At 44.9% G+C, this 23550-nt stretch overlaps 1 protein-coding gene across 2 annotated transcripts in view; it reads right to left on the bottom strand.

Moving 5' to 3' along the window:
• Positions 1-23550, bottom strand: part of LOC135090553 (uncharacterized) — a 250821-nt gene that overhangs the window by 173883 nt on the left and 53388 nt on the right. For both annotated transcript variants that reach the window (XM_063987406.1, XM_063987404.1), the window contains exon 3: positions 21835-21948. In XM_063987406.1, the coding sequence (XP_063843476.1) occupies positions 21835-21948 (114 nt within the window). The remainder of the gene's footprint in view (positions 1-21834; positions 21949-23550) is intronic.

Genomic DNA, 23550 nt, shown 5'->3' on the forward strand with positions numbered 1-23550 from the left:
TCCCAAACGTAAACACACATTGAAAGGGAAGAGAAGAAATAATCAACATAATTCACTGAGCTCCCCACTGCCTCCCCTGTGTTCCCCTGTTTGTTCCTCCCTCCTGTGTTTCCCTCAGATTCTCTCATCTATTTGCGGCTTTCCCTCAGTAAATCAGCGGCTCGCGGGGAAGAACAAAAATGGTGCCGCACTTAAATCAGCAAAATGCACGACTGACTGAGAAAGAGAGAGAATAATGTGATGGATTCATTCTCTAATTCATCTTGACTCTCTCTCTCTCTCTCTCTCTCTCTCTCTCTCTCTCTCTCTCTCTCTACTGCTTTTTTCTTCCCGGCCTCTTTCCCTCTCTTTCTTTCTCCCATTCTTTCTCTCCCATTCCCTTTCCTTCCTTCTTTGCTTCTGCTTCTCTCTATTTCTCCCTTTCTTCCCGTCTATCTCCTCCGCTTCTTCCTCTCTTTTTATTTCTCACTTTCCCTTTTCCTTTTCTCTCGTACCCTTTCTCTCCCTCTCTCTCCCCATATCCTCCCTTCTCCCATTTCACCTCACGTACCTACCACCATACCACACTCACCCTCCTTTCCCATACCTTTCTCCCCTTTCCCTTTCCATCACCTCGGCCCAGTACCGCCACTGCAACCAAGACTACCATTTAAGCATCGAATAAGTACTGTAAATATATTGATAAGTGGATGAAAGATAAGTAGACATGTAGATCTTGAGATATGAGATTTCTTACAGCATCCTCATCACTGACTCACCTTAGCCTCTCTTCAAACATGACGCAATCTAGTGAATTAGCCTCTGACTGTCGCCTTTACGAAATTCCTCACGCCTGAATGAAAGAGATGCTGATTAATTATGAGAACTGCAAGGAGAGAGAGAGAGAGAGAGAGAGAGAGAGAGAGAGAGAGAGAGAGAGAGAGAGAGAGAGAGAGAGAGAGAGAGAGAGAGAGAGTTTGTGTTCTGTGAGTGAGTGTGTGTCTTTGTTTATGAGTGTACGTGTCTTTTTTTTTTATGTGTGTGCGTGCGTGTGTTACAGCAAGCGGTATACACAGTGGCGTGCATCTCCCACCTGCCCCTCCCATGCAGCACGTGAACGCCTCAGTATCTCGCATCCTCATAAACACACTCATCCCTATTCATGAGTCAAGGTCTTATCTCCTCAGGCTTCCGGCCAGGACACATTACTTGAGACCCTGATTGTATAACTGTCCGCTCCCTCCCCGTCTCTCCCTCCCTCTCTTCGCTCACTCTCACTGCTTCCCCCACAAGCCCTCCAGTACTGTTAGCTTCCCTATGTCTCTCTTGCCTTTATTCTTCTCAGGCTTCCTTCTCCGTCTCTCTCTGTCTCTATCCGTCCCTTCCTTCATTCTCTCTTATCACGTGTTCCCTTCCATAATCCTTCCCCCGTCTCCATTTATCTCTCTCTTCCTTTTCTCTATTTCTCCCAGCCTACCTTCTCTCTCTCTCTCTCTCTCTCTCTCTCTCTCTTTTCTTCATCACTTCTTTCTTCCCTTTCTAAATAAGTGAATCATATTGAAAAACATATACACAAAAGGCGCAGAAGGAGGGTACCTACTGTTCCTGCCCAGTCCTGCTCTCTCTCCCTCTCTCTGTTCCACCAAATCTCCCTGCTCCCTCTCTTCCCTCTAATAAGTGAAATAATTACGAATAGAGTACACGCAGAAGGCGCAGAAGGAGAATATATCTGGTTTTTATCTGTACTGGGATGACCTGGGCAGCGCGAGTGACGTCAGGCTTGCTTCGTCAGGTTTAATTATCGTCAGCGTCGCCTGGTTGTTTTTGTGACTCGTGACGCAGCTGTGCATTGAGGGAGCGCCGTCTGTACGCTCCCTCCCAGCCACCTTGAGTCTCCAGCCCTCCCGCCCTGCACGACTTGTTACGACTCGTTGCTAATCATACGTAGTCGTCAGGTTGTTCCAGCTTGTCCAGGAACATGACAACTAAATGGTACGAGGGCAGGGGACAGTTACGAGGGGGAGGAACAATGATATATGACAGAAAACGCAAGTAAACGATACAATTCTGTGGCGGGAAGTAATGACATTATCGATTTGTGATGCTCAGTGTTCGCGGTTCCTATTGGTTCGTTCAGTCCCGCTAGGAATTCCGGTAGCTGGTTCCCACACGCGTCCAGCCAATCCGGTTCGTGTGCTGCGGTTCCACGTGCTGCCATTGGTGCTTGAAAGTGGTCATTACTCCAGCGAGGACACTAAATATACCTCTTATCTGATTGAGTCACTGCGAGGCTCTGAAGTGAGGGCGTGAGTGAGGAAGTGAGTCCCCAGTCGCTTCATTCCCCTTGTGACATCGCGCAGTGAGGCTTTTGAGAATGTGCAGCGCTAGTTTGGGATGTTACTGGGATTTTCTGCTTGTGATTTTCTACCTGTGATGTTCTTGTGATGTTCTGCCTCTGATGGTCTGCTTGTGATGTGCTTGTGATGTTAGGAAGTTGATGTTCTGCTTGTGATGTTTTGGCTGTGGTGTTCTGCTTGTGTTGGTCTGGTTGTGAGGTTCAGCCTTTGATGTTCCGCCTATGATGTTCCGCCTATGATGTTTTGTCTGTATTCTGTTACTGCCTCCATGTTAGTGAGTCTCGTTCCTGCTGCCGCCACCGCTTTCCTCGTCATCACCCTCTGCGTGGCCGTGCAACGTGCCCTCATATTAACAACCTCGGCGTCAGTAAGGTGTTTTGCCCCGGCCTGCTGCGCTACATAAAGCTTGTTGACTCATACAGAAAATGCGTCTTTTCTCTCTATATCTTTTGCGAACACACGCACCGATGCAATTAATATTTTTTTGGTGTGTGGTGAAAAATAAGGATTACTTTTATATATCTATGGGATAATGATAAATATCTACGTTACCTTTTTCTGTAATAACTCTGCACAAGTCACCAAATCACATTACTCACGAGGATATCAGGTTATTAAAACACACACACGCCTCCTTTAATCCCGACAAAGAAAATATCGAAATGCCCTTTGATGGAATAATACGACTCTTAAGATTGCTATCAGATAAACACGGGGACTTACTTGCCACTTCAATAGAGGGTGGTCAGTACTAAGCCCCGCCCTCTTTCAGACACTCAGGCACGCTGCGGAGTACGATTAGATAAAGGTCATTGCTTGCCTTCGTGTCTCTATGATTCTTGACTCACCGCACCCACGCCCTACTCATCTCACGCCACACTCATCCTTTCTAAGCTGTGAATTCCTCCAAGATGCGAATATTTATGTCGATGTACACACACACACACACACACACACACACACACACTACAGTACACACAACAACAGCATTTTTTCAGCCAAGACATAAAAATGAGACTGACTAAAAAATCTTAACACACCAAGAAATGATAGCAATAATGACGAGACATCAACCAAACGCCGCACGCTTCACCACAGTCACCGCATCGCCACAGCAAAACACCAACACGGAAGCATGAAGCAAATGAATACAAAGGATTTCAAAGGATAGGGAACTGCAGAAGATTCATAGGTCCTAGAATAACACAACCACAACCATCACCACTACCCTGACCCTCACTCACTGCAACCACAGCTCACCACCACTGCCACCACCACCACTGCCGCCAGCCACAATAGGCGTCCCGGAGCAGCCATTGAAGACACAGAAGACCGGACACGGAGAGAATAAAGCCAGCCATTCCCATTTCCCATGAGCGAGGAGCGTGACGAGTGGCGGGGGCCGTGTGGCGTCCCCTCAACCGCCCCCTGCAGCGTCTCCCTCGGGATGAACAGGAAAATAAAGGTCTTATGGGAGTTAACAGGGAAATTCTGGGTGTGTTTGTTAGTTGTTGATAAAGATTTCTATTATGAGTGTATTCTTTTATATTTGTTCTTTTTAAGGGAATGTTTTGAGTTTTTCTGGTTATTTGTGGCTCGAGAGAAAGGTTCTATTAGATTTTTACTTATTTTAATCTTGGGATGTGGCTTCTGTATAGCAACGAGTGAGATTCCTGGGGATATAGTCTTTCTCTTCCTTCTTTTTTTTAGGGAGTGCTTTGAATGTCTCTCGTTTTCTGTGCTCGAAGAGTAAAAGGCCTGTTAGAGTGTGACTTTAATTTAATCTTGTGTCGTGGCTTTTGTGTGGCAACCAGTAAGATTCGTGGCGATGTAATCTTATTTTTTTTTTTTTCAGGGAGCGTTTTGAATGTTTCTAGTAAAGGTTCCTGCTGGATTGCGCCTTTTACGTTAATCCTGCGACGGTCGCCGGTCATTTCTCAACAGACAGTAATTCATCACGAGTCTGAAAGTGGGAGGAGTCCTTTTTGTGCCGCTTTTTGATGAATCACATTTCTTGGGGCTATAAAACTACAAAAAAATCTGCTCCATATAATATTTTCTCCAGATATTTTCCGTGGCGATGATTTAACGTGTGTGTGGCGGACCATGCGTGCCCACAGATGCCTGGAGAAGGAAGACGCAGCGTTAGAGAGGGTTACGGGGCGTGTGGGGGGGCGAGGGGAGATGAGGGGAGGAACAGGAAGGCATTCAATCACTCCTGGAGCGCCTCAGTCTTCCAGAACGAGACGGGTAGTTGGTCTGGCTGGAATGGGAAAGCCTGGATGATCGGCGGACTCTTTCAGGGCAATCATCGTTAGCACCCGGTGATGCTGGTCCCTCCCTCCCGCCGCCGCCGCAGTGCCTCTCCCGCGCACGCGTCAGGAGCTCCGGGGCCGTCACGCCACGCCCACCATTACGCCCAGCCAATCAGAGACGGCCCTGCGCTCTCCCCTCTTGCTGCGTGATCAATAGAATTTTCGCTTTCCAGAAGAGCAGTTTTCGGGAGCAGGAGGAGGAGGAGGGAGGGAAATTACAAAAGAATAATGTACTTTTGGTAGAGTGTCGTGCCAAACGCCATGCCGCGCCTTGCCGTTGCGGCGCATTACGTCACGCGCCGCGGAGGGGAAATGGGCGATTAGGATGACGTACTGGGGACACTGGGGGCAACGATAACAGGGGGGGCGAGAGACAGAAGCACAAGAGGAAGAGAATGAAGATAAGAACAAGTGAGGAGAGGACGCGGGCACAACCTCCCTCACAACTTCACAGCGTCCTGGAAAAATAGTGAGGCGACAGGGCTTTCCAGGTTTCCAGGGGCAGCGTTCCGGAGCGTGGATTAACAGCGGCATCAGGGCGGCCTCCATTCCAGGCAGGAGCGGCCATCAGTAAGGCGGCCAGCTAGGGGTGGAGACGATAATGCGCCGCTGACTCGCAACTGCTGGAAAATACTGCAGAGAGGGATTTCCGCCTGTCAAGCTCTCCCTTCGCCCGCTGATTCATGGCGCGCCGCTCAGCCAGCCAGCCAGCCAGCCAGCCAGCCAGCCACCCGCCCCTCCTTGATACCGGGAGCATGGCTGTTAGTCTGTGTATGTGTGTGTGTTTGTATGTGTTTGCCTTGTATGTGTAAGGCTGTCTATGTCTGTATGTGTGTGTGTGTGTGTGAGCTTGAAAATATGTGTCTGTGTGTGTTTTTGTGATTGACTGTTTGTTTGTGTGTGTGTGTGTGTGTGTGTGTGTGTGTGTGTGTGTGTGTGTGTTGTATACGCTTAAGTTTATTTTGTGCGTTTCTTTTTTTTTGTGTGTGTGAATTCATGAGTGTTTAGATTCTTTATACGTATATTAAATGACTGTGTGTGTGTATATGTGCGCACACCTACTGCGAGCGCTGTGTGTGTACGTGTCCGTTAAATTAAGGCTATGTACGTATTCACATGCATTACAAATCAACTTGTGTACTATAATAGTTGCATGTACGCTCAAATTATGTACGTAAGGGATCTCGTGTACTAATGACTGTGTGTAGGTATCCGTGTACGTGTGGAGAGAGCTCTGTAAGTATGTACGTTTCAACATATTAGAAATTCCATGAGGGTTCACTGAGGAGGAAAAATATACAATGTTAGTGTCAGGGAGAGAGAGAGAGAGAGAGAGAGAGAGAGAGAGAGAGAGAGAGAGAGAGAGAGAGAGAGAGAGAGAGAGAGAGAGAGAGAGAGAGAGGAGAATGATTACGTTAACATGAAAACTTAAGTAATAATAATGTATAACGTAACACATTCGGATTTACGACGAAGTTCACTGATAATTTTAGTTGCAAAAAAATCCTGCACGCCACAAGTCACTCAGAGGGACGTTTTATCAAAGCCCGCGTCTTGAGTGAGCATTAAATGTGGCCTCCAGAAGACCTGACTTTATTATTTAGAGACGGGACTCTTAATTCTCTCTTTGTTGACGCATTAGGTTTGCTGCTGTTGCTCCCTCTGCTGCTGCTGTTGTTGCTGCTGCTGCTATTAATTCTTTGTTGATGCATTACTTCTGCTACTTATTATTTTTACTATTGGTGTTGCTGTTAATGTTATTGCTACTTTATTTTTGTAAGGATAGGTGATTTGTCTTATTTTCTTTCTTGGAGCATTTCTACTACTACTGCTGCTACTACTACTACTACTACTACTACTACTACTACTACTACTACTACTACTACTACTACTACTACTACTACTACTACTACTACTACTTCCATTATTATTATCATTATCAACACTCCATGAATTAAATTAACACACCAATCAAACAAGACATGAATAAATGAACAATGTACAAAACTGAACCAAAAATTAAGTAAAAATAATAAGAAAATCTAAATATCAACCAGGAAAAAAACAAAAACAAAAATAAACACAATTCGACAGAGCAAATCCAACAATGAAAAAAAAAATATATATATCAGAGCATTAAAGATAAAGAAATAATTCGATACAGAAGACGAAAAAAAAAAATAATGAAAATATATATATAACCCAGGAAATACTTCTCAGTGTTACTTTTCCAAACCAAGAGATGGCGCCACTTGTATCACTTCGCCTTTAGATACATTTAAATTACGAGCAAGATAGACCAAGCGCCTCTTTTCTTCAGGATCTTATGTCTTGCACGCCTCCACGAGACACCTGGGGAAGTAATCAGCAGGTGAAATTAATAAAAAGGTGAGAGATTCTTGTCCTATTAAGCTGAGGAAAGATAAGAATAATATGAGTTTCTTTTTCTAAGTCTCTCTCTATCTCTCCATCTTTCTCAGGTGATAAACAGATAATTAAAGGTGAGAATTTGGCATTGTTAACAGGATGAAGACTAATTGTTAGAGATACGTTTTCCTTCATATTCTGCCTCTCTCTTTCCCTCTCTCTCTTTCTATCTATCTATCTCTTCATTTCTCTTTGTCTCACAGGTCATATAGAGTTAAATATGAGAAGGAAGATGAAGAAAGAGGTGTTAGAAAGATATGCCCTAATTAAATCTCTCTCTCTCTCTCTCTCTCTCTCTCTCTCTCTCTCTCTCTCTCTCTCTCTCTCTCTCTCCCATCGTCCCATTCTCCCTCCCTCTCTCCTTTACCCCCCCCGTCTCTCCATTACCCCGGCCTCTCTCCCTTCATCACTCCCTCTCCCCTCACCCCCTCTTCCTCCACATCACTTCAATTCTCCCTCCCTCCATCAATCCCTCTTCCCTCACATCAACCCCATTCCTCCCTCCCTCCCTCTCTCCATCACCCCCAATATTCCTCTCCCTCTACCTCCTTTCTATCACCCCTATCATCACCCTCTCCCGCTATTCTAACCTTTCTCCCTTCACCTCCTCAGTCTCCATCACAATCCTTTCCTCTCAACCCCAACCTCAACTCCCCAACTCTATCTCTCTCTCCCTCTCTCTCCAGTAGTTAGGATCAGGTTTCAAGCACCTGATGGAGTAGGCGAGAGTCACGGAGAGGTTCAGGATTATCTAAGACCTAATCTAAGCCAGAGATCTGAAATTGAGGTGAGTTATGACGTCCTGAGCCCCGTCTTGCCCACGTCACCCGCCTGAGATGTTGGTGTGTGTGTGTGTGTGTGTGTGTGTGTGTGTGTGTGTGTGTGTGTTTTGGTGATCTGTTTTGCTTGTATGTAATTTTGTTTTGTATGTTGTAATGTTGTGATGCTAGGAAGGTATGTTTGTCTTTTCTTCCTCTTTCTCTTCTCTCGTTTTTTTTTATTCTTCTTTCTTCTCTTCTTCTTCTTCTCCTCCTCCTCCTCTTCCTTTTATTCGTCTTTCTCTCCTCTTCTTTGTTATTCTTCGTTTCCTCCTTCTCATTCTCTTCATCTTCATTCGTTTTCTAGTTTTCTTTCTCCTCCTCCCTCTTTTTTTTACTCCTTCCTTGTTCTTTAGTCACTCTCGTTTCCTTCCCATTCTCTTCCTTCTCTTTCTTCTTTCCCCGCTTCTTCTGTCATCCTCCTCCTCCTCCTCCTCCTGCGTCTAGGTTTCCACTTCCCGAAGGCTTCACTCACTGACAGCACAACGAAAAAAAACGCAAGATGTAGAGCGTAAACTAATGAATATGTGGTCGTGAGATGACATTGCTTGTATTTATGGCGGGTGTGTGTGTGTGTGTGTGTGTGTGTGTGTGTGTGTGTGTGTGTGTGTGTCGCAGTGCATCAAGGAAATTATGTTCTACTCTCATGTACGTTAATTCATATCACTCAGAGCGACGCACACACACACACACATACACACACACATACACACATATGCTGCGGCACACACCACAATGGACGCGCTCATAAACACCTGGATTTATTGCACTTTTTGTCTTCACCCCCTTTTGTAACTCCGGCGGTAACTTCTACTAGCGGTTCATCCAGTCGCGGACACCCTGACGGACGCTGAAGCAGAATGAACTAGTGAGGTGTTTTGGGACCGCACGGCCTCTCACTCCTCACTCCCCGTCTCTCTCTCTCCCTGTCTCTCCGTACCTTCCCATTTCTTACCTCTTCTATTCTCTTCTCCCAGTCATATCGTCTATCTCCCTCTCTCTCTCTCTACCTTTCTACATCTTCCTATATTCTCTCTCCCTCACTTCCTATCCCTCCCTGTTCTTTTCTTTCTCTGTATCCTACCTCTTCCCATCTTCTCTCTCAGTCTATCTTATCCTCTTTCTCTTTTTCCCTCTCTCTCTCCTTTCCGTCTCATTTCTTCTCCTCTTCTCTCCCAGTCTACCTTATCCTCTTTCTCCATGGCATCTCCCCTCTCCCTCAGTTCACGTTGCCCAGGTGTCACAGTGAAGGTAAAGAGTGCACTGCGTGCTCTGTGCTGCCAACCTTCTCAGTACTTGGAATCGTCAACGTGAAATGAAGGTTTGAAATAAAAAAAAGAAAAAATCTTAGAAGAAAACTGTTATGCTAATGTTGACTAAGGAATATCAAGCTGACTTTCTTTATTTTCTTTCTTTGTAACGCATGGAGACTTAAACAAAGAGAGGAAATACGTCACACTAATGATACTAAGCTGATATTAATACTGAGCCAATAACAACAAACTACACTCCAGCAATAACTAAAACACGGAACTCCCTTTCGTAATAAACCAAGGACCATAAATCGCATTTCCCGTGACTCTCACAACGGAAGGAAAATCATAAGACTGACGACTCGGCAGATGAAGAACCGTGAAAGCTGAGTACGAGGATCATGCCAAGACCCCTTTTGCTCTACGCTGGCGGGCGAGAGAGACAGAGAGACAGAGACAAGGTGGCACTCATCTCTCAAGGGACACTGGCGTTGAGACAGTCATAAGAAACCAAGCATAAGGAAGATAAAATGTTAGATACAAGTACGTACACTCACAGGTCCCTCGCAGGTAAGGCGTGTAGAGAGGGACCTTCTGGGGGGACGTGTCGGGGTTTGAGGGGTGTGGGGAGTGTGGAGGGGTGAGGCAAAGATCAAGTCTCATTCTCCACCAGCAAGAGTCAATTATGGGAGGCGGAAATAGCAGACATATAAACAAGAAAGCGTTGTTCATCACCAGACTGACAACACTTTTCCGGCAGCTTTGTCTTCATGTCTACCTTTGCGTCAGGCTGCCCACGCCGAGGAGGAGGAGGAGGAGGAGGAGGAGGAGGAAGAGGAGAACCTGGGGCGTATTCTAACCTTTGGTGGAGACTAAGAGAGAACAGCTGACTTATTGCCCCGGGGTTCTGCTGTTCTTTCCTCTTTTCTCCTATCCTGTTCTCTCCTCACGCTTCTCTCCTTCAGTCAACGTGGGGGAAAGGAGATAGAGACGGAGAAGCACAGGTAATACTTAAATAAACATAAGTTATTCCTCCCTGCTTCTGTTCTTCCCTCTTTTCTGTTATCTGTTCTTGTCTGTCTCTTCTTTTTACTCCTGAACGTGAAAAAAATAGAGACGGAGAGGCAGAGATAGATATTTATGTTCTTATAATGCACAGGTAATGCTTAAATAAACATAACCTATTGTTTCAAGCTCCTGTTATCTCCTCTTCCCTGCTATACTGTTCTTATCTCTCTCTTTTCTCTTCTCTCTAAACGTGGGTAAAAAGAGAGAGAGAGACGGAGAGACAAAGGGAGAGATAGACAAGTAATGGTAATATATACATAATTTGCTGTTTTTAACTTTTATTATTTCCTCTTTCTTATTATCCTGTTCTCGCTTCGTTCCTCTTTTCTCTCACTCGGCGTACGTGGAAAGAGAGAGAGATAGAGACGGAGAACAGAAGGAGAGATGGACAAATCATGGTAAAATATACATAAATTGATTATCACAAGTGTAAAACAAGAGGAAGTGAATTTTAAACAGGAAAGCGAAGTGAACACGTGACTTAGGCAAGAGGAAATGAGATTCTTTTATTCTCCCTTTCTTGAAGTTATGAGATTGCAATATAATGAGGAAAGGTAAGTGAATTTAACAATGAAAAGGAATAAAAGTGAAAAAAAAAGAAAATGACAAGTGAGATATATATTTCTCTCTCTCTCTCTCTCTCTCTCTCTCTCTCTAATAAAACCACCTCAAGCCTCGTGCATGAAAGCCTAATTACACGATACCTGTATATATTCTGACAGGTGACATCGTGGTGCAGACAAATCGCCCTCTTTGTAATACTTTTTTTGCTCTAGGCGCGCACACACACACACACACACACACACACACACACACACACAGTAGCACGCACACACGCACACACGCAATTTGGTACCGTGATTCCAGGTAAATTAATACAGGTGTCATTGTTAATAAATTGCCACCTCCAGGTCTTGCACGAGTCACTAATGGTTTATGGCAAATGAAACGAAGGTATTAAGTTACAAGAGCGAGAGCGAGAGAGAGAGAGAGAGAGAGAGAGAGAGAGAGAGAGAGAGAGAGAGAGAGAGAGAGAGAGAGAGAGAGAGAGAGAGTGTATGTGTGTATGTATGCTTGTGTGTGTGCGTGCGTGCGTGGGTTAAAACAAACGCATCCATAACGAGATGTAAATGTGACTGTGTTTGTTGTGTGAATAATTCTAAAGGAGTAATATTCACGCCACCGCATTTGCATTTTAATTTGGAGCAAAATGCCGCGCACTTTCATGTCCAATATTATGAGTTAAAAATATATATATGAACTTCCACATGAAAAATAAATACAATGTTTCATCTGTGGCCATTAACAGTAGTAGTAATAGTAGTAGTAGTAGTAATAGTAGTAGTAGTAGTAGTAATTTTTGTCGTTAGATAAAGGCCTTTTAAAACCCTTCATTTCAGCTTTTAACAGAGAAATTCCGCCTTTATTTCCATCCATATTGACAAACTATTATGATAAGGATTCTATATACCTGTTTTCAGTCTATGGCCGAGGTCTGGTCACAAAGGAGAGAGAGAGAGAGAGAGAGAGAGAGAGAGAGAGAGAGAGAGAGAGAGAGAGAGAGAGAGAGAGAGAGAGAGAGAGAGAGAGAGAGAAAGGGAAATAATCTGAAAATTCCTACACAAATCGATTTTTTCAGTTATTGTTTATTTTCTTTATGTTTCAGTGTGTGTGTGTGTGTGTGTGTGTGTGTGTGTGTGTGTGTGTGTGTGTGTGTGTGTGTGTGTGTGTGTGTGTGTGTGTGTGTGTGTGTGTGTGTGTGTGTCTAACGAAGCATAAATCACACCAATCACGATTCTATATTTGGGACTATTCATGAAAAAGATGATGAATAACCCTGAGTATGAATAAGTTAGGCTGGCGTATTACAAGGCAATACATAATGCAGTAATACATGAGAGAGGCGCCGTACTCCCTGGGCTGTCCAAATGACGGGGTGCGGTGAGCAGGAAGATGAGCTTACTGGGGAACACTCTCTGATAGTTATCATTAGCGAGCCCCCACCGTGGGTTATTTACCTGCGGAGATTGACAGCCGCTCCCGCTACACCTGGTGATTGCTTTCATTACCTGCCCGACCTGCCGTTTTGGCCGTACTTCCTATTCATAGCTCTCTAGTTAACTAAATGGTTTGCCGCTCGGAGCGCCATTAGCCGCCACATCGCCGCGCGGGGACCATTATGGACTTTGTGTATGGCTAACTTAAGGTTGCCATCAAATTATTCTTCCGTCCCCGCCGAGCATTTGTCTGTGACGCTGCCGGGGAACCTGACTCCACCAGGCCCGGGCGCGGTGCTCCTCCCGCTGCCCCTGACAGGCCGCTGCCGCGCCGCCGCCGCCGCCTCCGCCGCCGCCTCGGCCGCGGCGGGCCGGCTGAGTGGTTGCGACGTGAATTATGATAATAAAAAGCACCGTAATTGGACTTAATGAGGTCAGACACTGTCCGTTGTGTGTGTGACCAATAGAAAATGGCCTCTTTCAAAATTAATTCCGTCCACTTGTGCCGTAATGACAGGCCCGCCGCGTGGCTGCGGGACGCGCGAGGCGCCGCCTTGAATATTACTGATTTTCTCGACTGCAATCTGGCGGCTTATGCGCATGGCAGAGCGAGGGCAGCAGGCCGCCGGCCCGCCCCGCGGCCCGTCCTGCCGTGCTCCAGCAGGCCGCTGCCCCGACCTACGCCTGCACACGCCGGCTCTTCCTCCTCCTGCAGGGACGCCTGCTCCTCCTGCCGTGGCCTGAGTACAGCACACCTCATGTTTAGGTTGTGTTTAAGTAAGGAAACACTAATGAAACATGTAACGCTGCAGCACGCATCCTGATAAGCTGCACACACACACACACACACACACACACACACACACACACACACACACACACACACACACATGACATGAACCTAACGCACACACGCAGCAGAGGCAGTTTTACCAAGCCTGCTGCCTGCCTGTCTGTGTGTCTGCCTGTCTGCCGAAGCCTGTTATCATGGGCTGCGGGCTGGCCAGGTGTCGAGTTACCTGTGAAACCCGACGCTAGATCACCAGTTAAATTAATATCCACGTTTTATGTTATTCACTCCACGCAGTATTGTGTATTAGCCTTGCAGTGCTCCTGTGTTTGCTGTATTTCAATTACTGTGGGATGGATTAAAAAGGCCCCGCGTGTATTGTGTAACTGCATGCATCAAGTATTTATTTCCAGTGCTCGGGCATACAAGGTGATTTTCAGGTTAAATTAAAGGGAGTATTAAAAAAATGTATTCAGTCTTTCAATAGGGGATCATTTGCATTATATTTCGTCACTGTAGGATTTGAAAAAGTTAAGAGTGATGCTTCTCGTTACTAAGAGTTAAAAGTCAGCTGGCCACTCATTCGGCACTGTTGTAACTCTAAATGACTAACCTATGGAAGCTGTAGTACTGAGTGGAGCTAGGAAAATGTAATGATCTCTATATCCAAACACAAATCCATACACACCTACACTTACACGTATTTCAAGAGCAACACCCATAGTCCCATTCATCCACATCACCATTATACTTTCCTGCACCATTCACGTCGGCTATAGTACACCCTCTTACACTTACACCATATTTGGCTCACCCTTAATGCCACCCATTCGTATACACTCTCCTACACCTACATATTAAGACTACACCCTTGAATACACCCATACAAGTCACACTATACTATTCCATACTTATTCTTTACCCTAACACTCAAACCTTGCCACAACTAACATCCTGCATCTTTTTCCATAATCCGATCCTTCCCTGAGTGACCGAGGCCTTCACACTGCCCACCCTCCTGCACACACATCCCTCCTAGACACTTGCACACTCATAGATCATCCCACAGGATCCCCCTTAGAGAAGGATGTGAAGGATACGAGACAATTTATCAATCCTACACCTTACGTCGGATAAGTTAAGGGTAGGATCACACGCACACACACGCACACGCACACACACACACACACACACACACACACACACACACACACACACACATAAACCTTCCTATCAAGATACGTAAATTACAGGACAAAAGACCACAGCCACAGCACAGCCTACCCGCAGACCTGCTGTGCCAATCCTGCTGGTGGTGGTGGTGGTGGTGGTGGTGAAGCAGGGCCAGGAGAAGGAGAAGGAAAGAGGAGAAGCTCGCGTGACCACGGACAGGCAGGAGTCCAGAAGGTGAGAGGTGAGGTTCGGGCAGCCTCTTCCTCCCGCGCCACATTCACTCTCACCTCGAGTAATGATACAACGGGCAGCTGAGTTATGGCGGCGGATCGGGCGCTGATTATTAAATGAATCAGGCTGGCTTTATGGGATGCGAGGCCGGCGCGGAAGATTAACTAGTTGGGTAGTGATTGAGGGGCAGGGGCAGGCCGGGGAGGCTGGAGATGAGGTGAGGGAAGGCTGGGGAAGACTGGGGAAGGCTGCACGATTGATAGCAGGTCACGTGAGGTGATGGGCGGCGTGCGGGAACATCTCGGAGTCACGACCTGGATAGCGTGCTGCGATGAGAAAGTGTGGGAGAGCGAGCCGCCAGCAACAGGCGGGGCGCAGCGAGATAAAGGACGGGGAGATAAAAAGAGAGAAAAGCGGGGAAGGGAAAAGCAAACTGGCTGAGTGATCGCAGTAGGCGCGTCCTGTTTGAGCAGCCTCCCAGCAGCGCCACAAAGACCAAACACCCCCGCACTTAACGCAGCCCAACAAATATGCAAAGTGAAGTCACAGTAAATCTTTTCAGCTCGTGTTTGGAAGGCAGCGGCGGGAGCGCTGCCTGGCGCCGCGCGGGCCGGGATCAGGGCACGGGGAAAACAGGATTTTTACTGCAATATGCAGAAGACACTGAAAATCACACACTAGAGATAACAAAGCGTATTTTAGTCAAGATATTGGCTGCAGTATCCGAGGAGGCGAGGCGAGCGGGCGGGGGAGGCGGGAGAGGGGCGGGGAGGGGCGGGATGGCCTTGGGGGTAATAACAAACCCCGGGTGATGTACCGAGCTAGCGTCTGGCTAATTCATCTGCAAATGATGATTTAGTCCCGTCCGGGGTGCCATTACTGCCCTCTCGGTAGCGTATTTAAATCACTCCCCGGCTCGTACATCGTCTGCCTCGCGTTTTCACTTACTGCTGTTCGGGTGGCGGGCAGAGGTGGGTGGTGTAAAGATAGAGGAGATAATTAAAAGCCCAGGAAGGCAGGCGGGGAGCATCGCCGCGGCCACGCTTGCTGCTTCAAGAGGCACCACCTGCTTCTGTGCGTCGCGCGTTCACACGACAGGGCACTATCAGGGCACATCAAGATAGCGATCATCAAGATAATAACATAATCTAAATGAAACCTCGTCTTTGTCGGGGCGAGCCAAGAGGAGATTAGCGCGAGACAGTCCTCCCACAATGCGACTCATCCACGCCACCTCCGCCATTAATCCCCAGACAGACGGACGCGGCGCGGACAGATAAGACCAACTCAATGGGACGCGCTTCTTGCATCTGTACGTAGACGCGGATACAAATGATGGCGTGGATGTGGCACAAAATAGTTAGTGTTGTTACTGCAGGTAATTATACACCTTGACACGTAATGTACGAGTGGCGCGGGTCTCAGGTGGGCTTGGCAGTGCTGGTCGTGATATGAAGACACTCTACTTCCACCCTACTTGTCCCCACCCTCCCTCCATACCCTCCACTCTCCCTCCACGTCCTCCACACTCCCTCCACACACCTTCCACGCCGCCAGCAAGCTTTATATACTCCCTCCACGCCCCCCACACTCCCTCCACGCCCTCCTTACCTCCTCCACGACCTCCCTACCCCATACACGGCCCCTATACTCCCTCCACGCCCTCCACACTCCCTCCACGTCCTCCATACTCCCTCCACGTCCTCCATACTCCCTCCACGCCCTCCACACTCCCTCCACGCTCTCTACTCCCTCCACACTCCCTCCACGGCCTCCTCTCCATCCCCTCTTCATCCCCGTCGCCTTATTGAAGTAATTTATAAGTCTCTGGGCTGGCAAGGGATCAGAACGCCTTGGTGATGCCTGTACCGTAATCTTGCACACACACACACACACACACACACACACACACACATACAGACTGGATTTTTTTTATTTAGTTTGTTGACTACAGGTTTTTTTTTTTTTTTACATTTTGCATAGTTTTGAAAAGTTACTGTAGATGAATCGACATGGACTCTAAGAAATTGACGTGAAACTGAAGAAAAACTAAGTCGAACACGTGAAATGCAAGCAGACAAACAAATGGGAACAAAGACAAGCTAAACACACACACACACACACACACACACACACACACACATAGCAGCAGCAGATACGTGCATACCTTTGTGTGTGAGTGTGCGTGTGTTTGTATAAGTGTCTGCATAATCTCCAGCTTCATCTCATCTTTAACTGCGTCCCATTTCACCTCCTACCATTATCTTGGCCTCGTGACGGCGTGGCAGCAGCGGCGGGGTCTCAGGTGAGCTAACCCGCTACAGTGTAAGCCAAACACCTGCCACGTGTCTTATACTCGTATATAACACGGGAACGGTGTCTCCTTACGCATCTTCTGATAATACGAATACTAATAACTAGCAAATATTCTCATAGGTGCCAGGTGTAGGTAAATAAGACCAGGTGTTGACAGGTATAGGTGACACGGATTTTAAAATATAATATGTTAACAGTGTCTTATTAACCACGTTCTGATGATACATATAATAATAACTAAGAAATTCTAATAGGTACGAAGAGTAATGAAACAAAACCAGGTGTTCGCCAGGTGTATGTAGAGACCGCTGCTCTTAAGTATAACACTGAATGGTATCTAATTAACCACATTCTGATAATACGTATACCGATAATTAGAAATTTCTAAGAGGCACCAGGTGTAATGAAACAAAACCAGGTGTTGCCATGCATATCAACTCTTGCGTGCCTCCTGACCTAGTGGAAAGTAATTAGCATCCACAGGTGTGAGGGAGAAGGGGAAACTGACAGGAAAAGTGAGCCGTGTAAGTTATCAGGGCCCTGTTTTCCCTTAATGTTACCCATAATTCCCCGTATGATTGCACGTGTATTGAGCGGATCAGGTACGCCGCCTCGCCTCGCCTCGTCTCACCTGCCCTTTTGTCTCCGGGAAGGTGTGTTCGTGTGTTTGTGGGCTTTGGTTCACCTCTGTTCTCTTGGCACTAATCTGAGTTCTGTGGATTTTAATTTCTGTTCTCTCTCTTCTCCTCATTTCTCTCTCTCTCTCTCTCTCTCTCTCTCTCTCTCTCTCTCTCTCTCTCTCTCTCTCTCTCTCTCTCTCTCTCTCTCTCTGTTTAAGCAAGCATATTCAAATACTTTCGTCCCTCTATGAAAAGTTTTGTGGTCCCTGTACATAGTAATTTATAATATATTTTCTTTTTGTCTGCCTCTTTCTCTCTGTTTCTCTGCCTTTTTTTTTTTTTATCTATAAGCAAGAATATTCAAATGTTTTAGTCTAGATGGTATATGTTAATTTTCTTTTAGTTTTTCTCTTTCTCTCTGTTTCTCTGCATTTTTTTTTTTCTCTATAAGCAAGAATATTCAAGGTTTTTCGTCTTTAAATGAAGATATCTGGTGTTTTGTTTAGTTTGTTTTCCTAAGTATCTCTCTCTCTCTCTCTCTCTCTCTCTCTCTCTCTCTCTCTCTCTCTCTCTCTCTCTCTCTCTCTCTCTCTCTCTCTCTCTCTCTCTCGTTCTTAATAAAACGAGAATCTTCACATAGTTTTCTTCCCTACATAAAAAAAAAAAAAAATCCTACAGTTTCTTCTGGTTGATGATACTAATTATATTTTTAGTCTCTTCCCTTCTCACAAGATCTCAAATTGTGTAGAAAAACTGTAGAATTTTGAAAACTTAACTTATTCCTTGTGAGCTGAAAAAAATAAATAAATAAATAGTAGCATTAATAATTTTTACAAGTTTCACACAAGTTCTCAAATCGTATAGAAAACTTTAAAAAACCTTGAAAACTTAAACGTCAAAATTATTTCCTGCAATCTGTGAGTTGGGAGGAAAAAAAATTACTTGATAATCTAAATCTTACGTCTGTACAAAGGGTGGCTGTAGGAGCAAAGGGAGGTTTAAAGGGCCGTGTCGAGGGGTGCGGGGTTGAGGGGCGGCGGCGGCTGATCCCCTACTGATCAAGGAGGGAGGAAAAAAAGTGTTTAGGTGAAAAAAAGTGACGAGGCCAAAATATCACAGTATCACACGTATATCCACAAATAGACCTCCTCCTCCTCTTCTTCTTCTTCCTCCTCCTCTTCTTCTTTCTTCTCCTCCTCTCCTCCTCCATTTATTTTGTTCTCCTCCTCTTTTTCCTCTTTCTTTTCCTCCTCCTCCGTAATCATCGTCCTTCTCCTCCTATTCCTCTTTTTTTTTAATCTTCCTCCTCCGTTGTCGTCATTTCCCTTGTTATCCTCCTTTTTCTTCTTCTCTTATTTCGTCCTTCTCCTTTTCTTCTTCCACTTTCTCCCATCCTCCTCCTCTTACGTTTCCACTTCTGCTTTATCTCTTTTTTTCTCCGTTCTTTTTTTTTCTCCGTTCTTTTTTTTTCTAATTCTTTTCTTCTTCTTCTTCTTTTCTTCTTCCTCTTTCTCCTCTTTTCTTTTCGCATTTTCGTGTTAGTTTTCTAGGTAAATTTGCTTCTTTTTACTATTTCTTTTTGTTTTATCATTGCATTTCCTTTCCTTTCCTATATAAGTTCTCCTCCACCACCACCTTCTACTTCTCCTCTTCCTCCTCCTGTTCCTCCAAGCCCGCTGAATCACACATTTACATATCTGACAGACACTGCTCAGACAAGATGGGCAGGTGTGGTGAAGGAAAAACAGACAGTGACAGATGATTAAGCAGACACTGATAGCAAGACCCTCCTCCTCCTCCTCCTCTTCCTCCTCCTCTTCCTCCTCCTCTTCTCTTCTTCCCACAGACAATAACTAATAGTGTTTTGAGAGTTACATAGGCTGTGAAGGATCAAATTGTATAGGCCTATTTTTTTATTTATTTTTTTTCGTAGGTTTTTTCAGGTTCCTATGTTACTTTTTGTCTTGAGTGCGTGGCGTGAGAGTCGTCGTTCCGTTTTCTGTTGGAGTGAAGGGGTGGCTAAAATATTGATGGTTTCTTTTTATTTCTTTCTCTCTCTCTCTCTCTCTCTCTCTGGTTTCTTGTTTTTTTTCTTTTTTCTTCTTCTTTATTTATGTCTATTTTTCTTGTTTTTTTTTCTCTCATTCTTTATGTTCTTGTACCTGTCCGTCTTTCTATTCCTCTTCTTCTTTTTCTACTTGTCTTTGTTCTTGTTCTTCTCGTTCTTCTTGTTTTTCTTCCTATTCTTGTTCTTGTTCTCCTCCAAGTCATCCTCCTCCTCCTCCTCCTCCTCCATTCCCCATCCCACCTCCTTTACATGTCCTCCCAATCTTTACTTTCATCCATCTCCTCACTCCTCACCCACCACCACCACCACCTCAGGATAAATATGCCATAATTAAAAAGCGCACAGTCTTCACATACACAAGATCAGAGTGGAGGCATCAAGAAAAGCGCCGCCACTTTAAGTCTCCACACTCTGGCCTCGACGTCCCAGATATTGCGTCTGGCAGTCACGCGTGAGAGTTGTGGGTGAACTAATGATTCGCTTCCCCAACCCGATGAAAAGGATAAGGGGGAAAGAATAACGCCTTGATGTTGATTCGTGATTCGTGCAAAGTTAGTTCTTCTTTTTCTTTCTTTATTAATTTGTCTCTCTTTCTTGGTGCTCCTGCCTTGCTTTGGTGGAGGTTACGGTTTTGTTTCGTGTAGTGAAGTGAGAGACAGAGACACAGACAGAGACAGAGACAGAAAGAGAAAGAGAGAGGGACTGAGAGACTAATGAAAAATAGTATCAAAGGTAGACTAATTAAAAAGACTCGCAGATAAAAGACAAAGTAAAAAAACAGTGATAAAAAGCTTGATAAATGGGACTAATAAAGAGACGTTGAACAAAAAGAAAATTCAAAGAAGAGAACACGGTCAAAGGAAACTAATGAAGAAAATAGACGAAGGAAACAAAATTCAGTTAGGAAATAAAAAATAGTACAATGAGAACCAGGGATGAAAAGAAAACTACAAGATTGATTAAAATAGAAGAGTAATAGAAAAAAAAGAAGCAGAAAAATGAAAACAACAGAAGAAGACAAAGGAAAAACTCATTTAGACTCAAATAAACACACACACACACACACACACACACACACACACACACAAACAAACAAACAAAAGCCATGATAATAAAGAAAAACAAACAAACTAACTAACGAACGAAAACAACACAAGAAAACATAAAATAATCAAACACAATAAAAAAAAAGAAAAACAAACAAAAAACCTCAACACAAGAAAGAAAACGAAGGAAAACAAAAAACAAAAACGCAAATCGATTCAAGGAAAACCTCAAAAAACAGCCATAACACCCAGAAACTTAATCAGACCCCCACAGAACCTCAATCACTACTCTCACACCCTCAGTAGACCCCCACAGCCCCAATCAAACCCCCAGAACCTCAATTAAACCCCCCAAACCAAGCCAAGCCACCACAACGTCAATTAAACGCCACAACCTCAGTCAAATCCACCGACCTCCACCACCTCCACCCACCACCTCACCACTCTGGGAAACTAGCTAGCATCGGAAGCCACACTAAGCTTGAACCTCTTCCTGTTTCCACTCCTGCGGGGCGTAACGAAGAGCTGGCGACCTCCTCCACTTCCTCCAACATGAAGCCTTGCTATTATACACCCCAGGAGCTGCTAGTGCGCCGGAAGACACCCTCTCCCTCTCTCTATCTCCCTCTGTCTCTCTCTCTCTCTCTCTCTCCCTCTCTCCGCTACGTGCAATTAGCGTCACTCCAGTAAGGAAAAGCCGCCACATGTTTCCTAGCTCGCTTTTTATCGGTAATTTCCCTCTTGCGCTCCACACCCAGCGTCTCCCCAGTGGCTCTGACGTAAAGTGTGATAAGTAAAGGCATAGCTCACACCTGGGACATCAAAGGTGGGCCAGGGAAGCAGGTAAAAGGGACTATACAGGGACTACTTCCGCAGGCCCGCCAGGTAGGGATGTAAGGTTAGCAAGGGAGTGTTCTCAAAGGTTTTGAAGTCTGGGGAATCATTGATAGGCTTTTATTTGCAGTTATTGTGGTTTTCAAGGGTGTTTTCATGGTTCTAGTAATAATTTAACAATATTGGAACCTGACTCGTCATCTTTTTTGGCTTCTGAATTAATCCTCAACTTCCTACAAGCTTTTTTATGAAGTTATTGTGGTTTTCAAGGGTGTTTTCATGGTTCTAATGATAGTTTAATAGATTCTTCATCATTATTGACAGAAAACAGAATTGACAACCTGACTAATCATCTCTTTGGCCTTTGAAAACAGTCCTTACTTTGGCTTTCAAGGGTGTTTTCATGGTTCTACTAATATTTTAAGAGATTCTGCATCATCAGTGAGAAAGAACATTCATGAGAACCGGAAAACTCACCTCCTTTGCCTTTACAACCAGTCATTAGGAGGAAGAAGGAATCAAAGAGGAATGTGTGTACTTACCAGTAGCTGAGGGTGAAGTGATGAGGCGTCTTTTCTTCTTCCTGAGGGTGACGAAAGTGAAAGTCCCGCTGAAGGTGACACGCGACGCACACTGAACACTGACACATAAAGACACTGGAAAGAAAGGAAATATTTGCTGTGAGTGAAATGAAAAGTAGTTGTGGTGAAAATAAAAGTAACTAGAGTGATTAAAAGGGAAAATGATAGATTCAAATATCTAAATGAAGGGAGAAGGAAAAAGAGAGAAAAGGAGAAAAAAAGGAGGGACAAATTCTCTCTCCATCCTTCACACTTCTTAAGAATACCCCTCTATTTCTCCTCCTCCAAATCTTCTTCCTCCTCCTCCTGCTCCTCCTCCTCTCCATGACTCATGCACACACTGATTGACAAGGAAAGAAAAAGAACAGAATTATTAGGAGTAAAGGACAGAAATTCTTCACGCATTCAGGGGTTCTTCTCAATAACACTCATTCACACACTGACTGGCGGGTACAAAAATAAGAGGAAATTATTAGGAGTAAAAGAGAGAAAAATGGTTTAAGATTCAGTGGCGCGCCTCAAGTACGTAAAACACTAATGCACTGAGGAAAAGAAGCAAAGAAATAAAAGTAAAAGAGAAAAATGCTTCTGAATTCAATATTTGCCTGAAAATATCACACACACTCACACATAATCTTTTGGTGAGTAAATAATTAAATAACAGGAGATTCGTGAATGAAAAAAAAAGACGAAAAAGAAATGGAGATAAATATTATAAGAGTAAAAAAAGGAAATTTGGATAAAAAATAAGAAACTAATAAGATAGAATAACACTTCAAAATCAGAGGTTAGCTTGAAATACTGCAAACACTTACACACTTATGGCCAAGACGGAAATCATACGAATTAAGTCCGGTTCAGTAAAGAGAAAAACTCACTTCAAAATCACAAGTTATCTGAAATATGACAAAGAAAATAGCGGGACGAGGGGAAATATTACCGAATGCACGATGCGAAAAGGTAATGGCTGTGTCGTTTAGTAAAATTGACGCTGTGTGTGTGTGTGTGTGTGTGTGTGTGTGTGTGTGTGTAGGAGTCAATCATCGTACGTGTAGTATTTTCAGACAACGACCCTCTTCCGTAGCGTCATTTGATGGTTTCCGAAGTTCTTATCGTCATTTAGTACTCTTTCACTCTATTTGTTGTTGTGTCTGATCCCGCCGCTCGTCAGGGAAGCATCACTCACGCGGGGAAGCCTCAAAAATACACGAAATCAGGAAGGAAGAGACGCAGGTTACGATCTCAACAGCGTAATGACGTCAGAGCGAGGTATTAGCGTCGCCTTTAAATCATGGACCCTCTAGGTAACATGATAAAGCTAAATAATAAACAGGTAATGCTTTCCAAATTACAAAATTGGGTTATTTTAGACGAGAGCGCCGCCAGGGACCGCCCACCGCCACCCGCTGACCGCACCACTTCCTCCCGACGCGGCGAGAAGCGTGGGTGTGCTGCCGCTGCTGTGTGCTGTGTCCTGTGTGCTGTGGCTGTTGTTTTTCCTTTGGTTCTTTGTTTTCCTTCGTGTTTTTTTCCCTCAAATTCTTTTTTTTTCTGATTATATGTTTTTTTTTTTATTTGATTTGGTTCAACGTTTTTCCTCAACTTTTTTTTCTTTGGTTCTACGAGTTTTTCCTCCACGTTTTTCCTCAGGTTCTATCGTTCCCTCCTCGTTTTTCC

Source organism: Scylla paramamosain, chromosome 35, assembly GCF_035594125.1.
Source record: "Scylla paramamosain isolate STU-SP2022 chromosome 35, ASM3559412v1, whole genome shotgun sequence".
NCBI classification, from domain to species: Eukaryota; Metazoa; Arthropoda; class Malacostraca; order Decapoda; family Portunidae; genus Scylla; species Scylla paramamosain.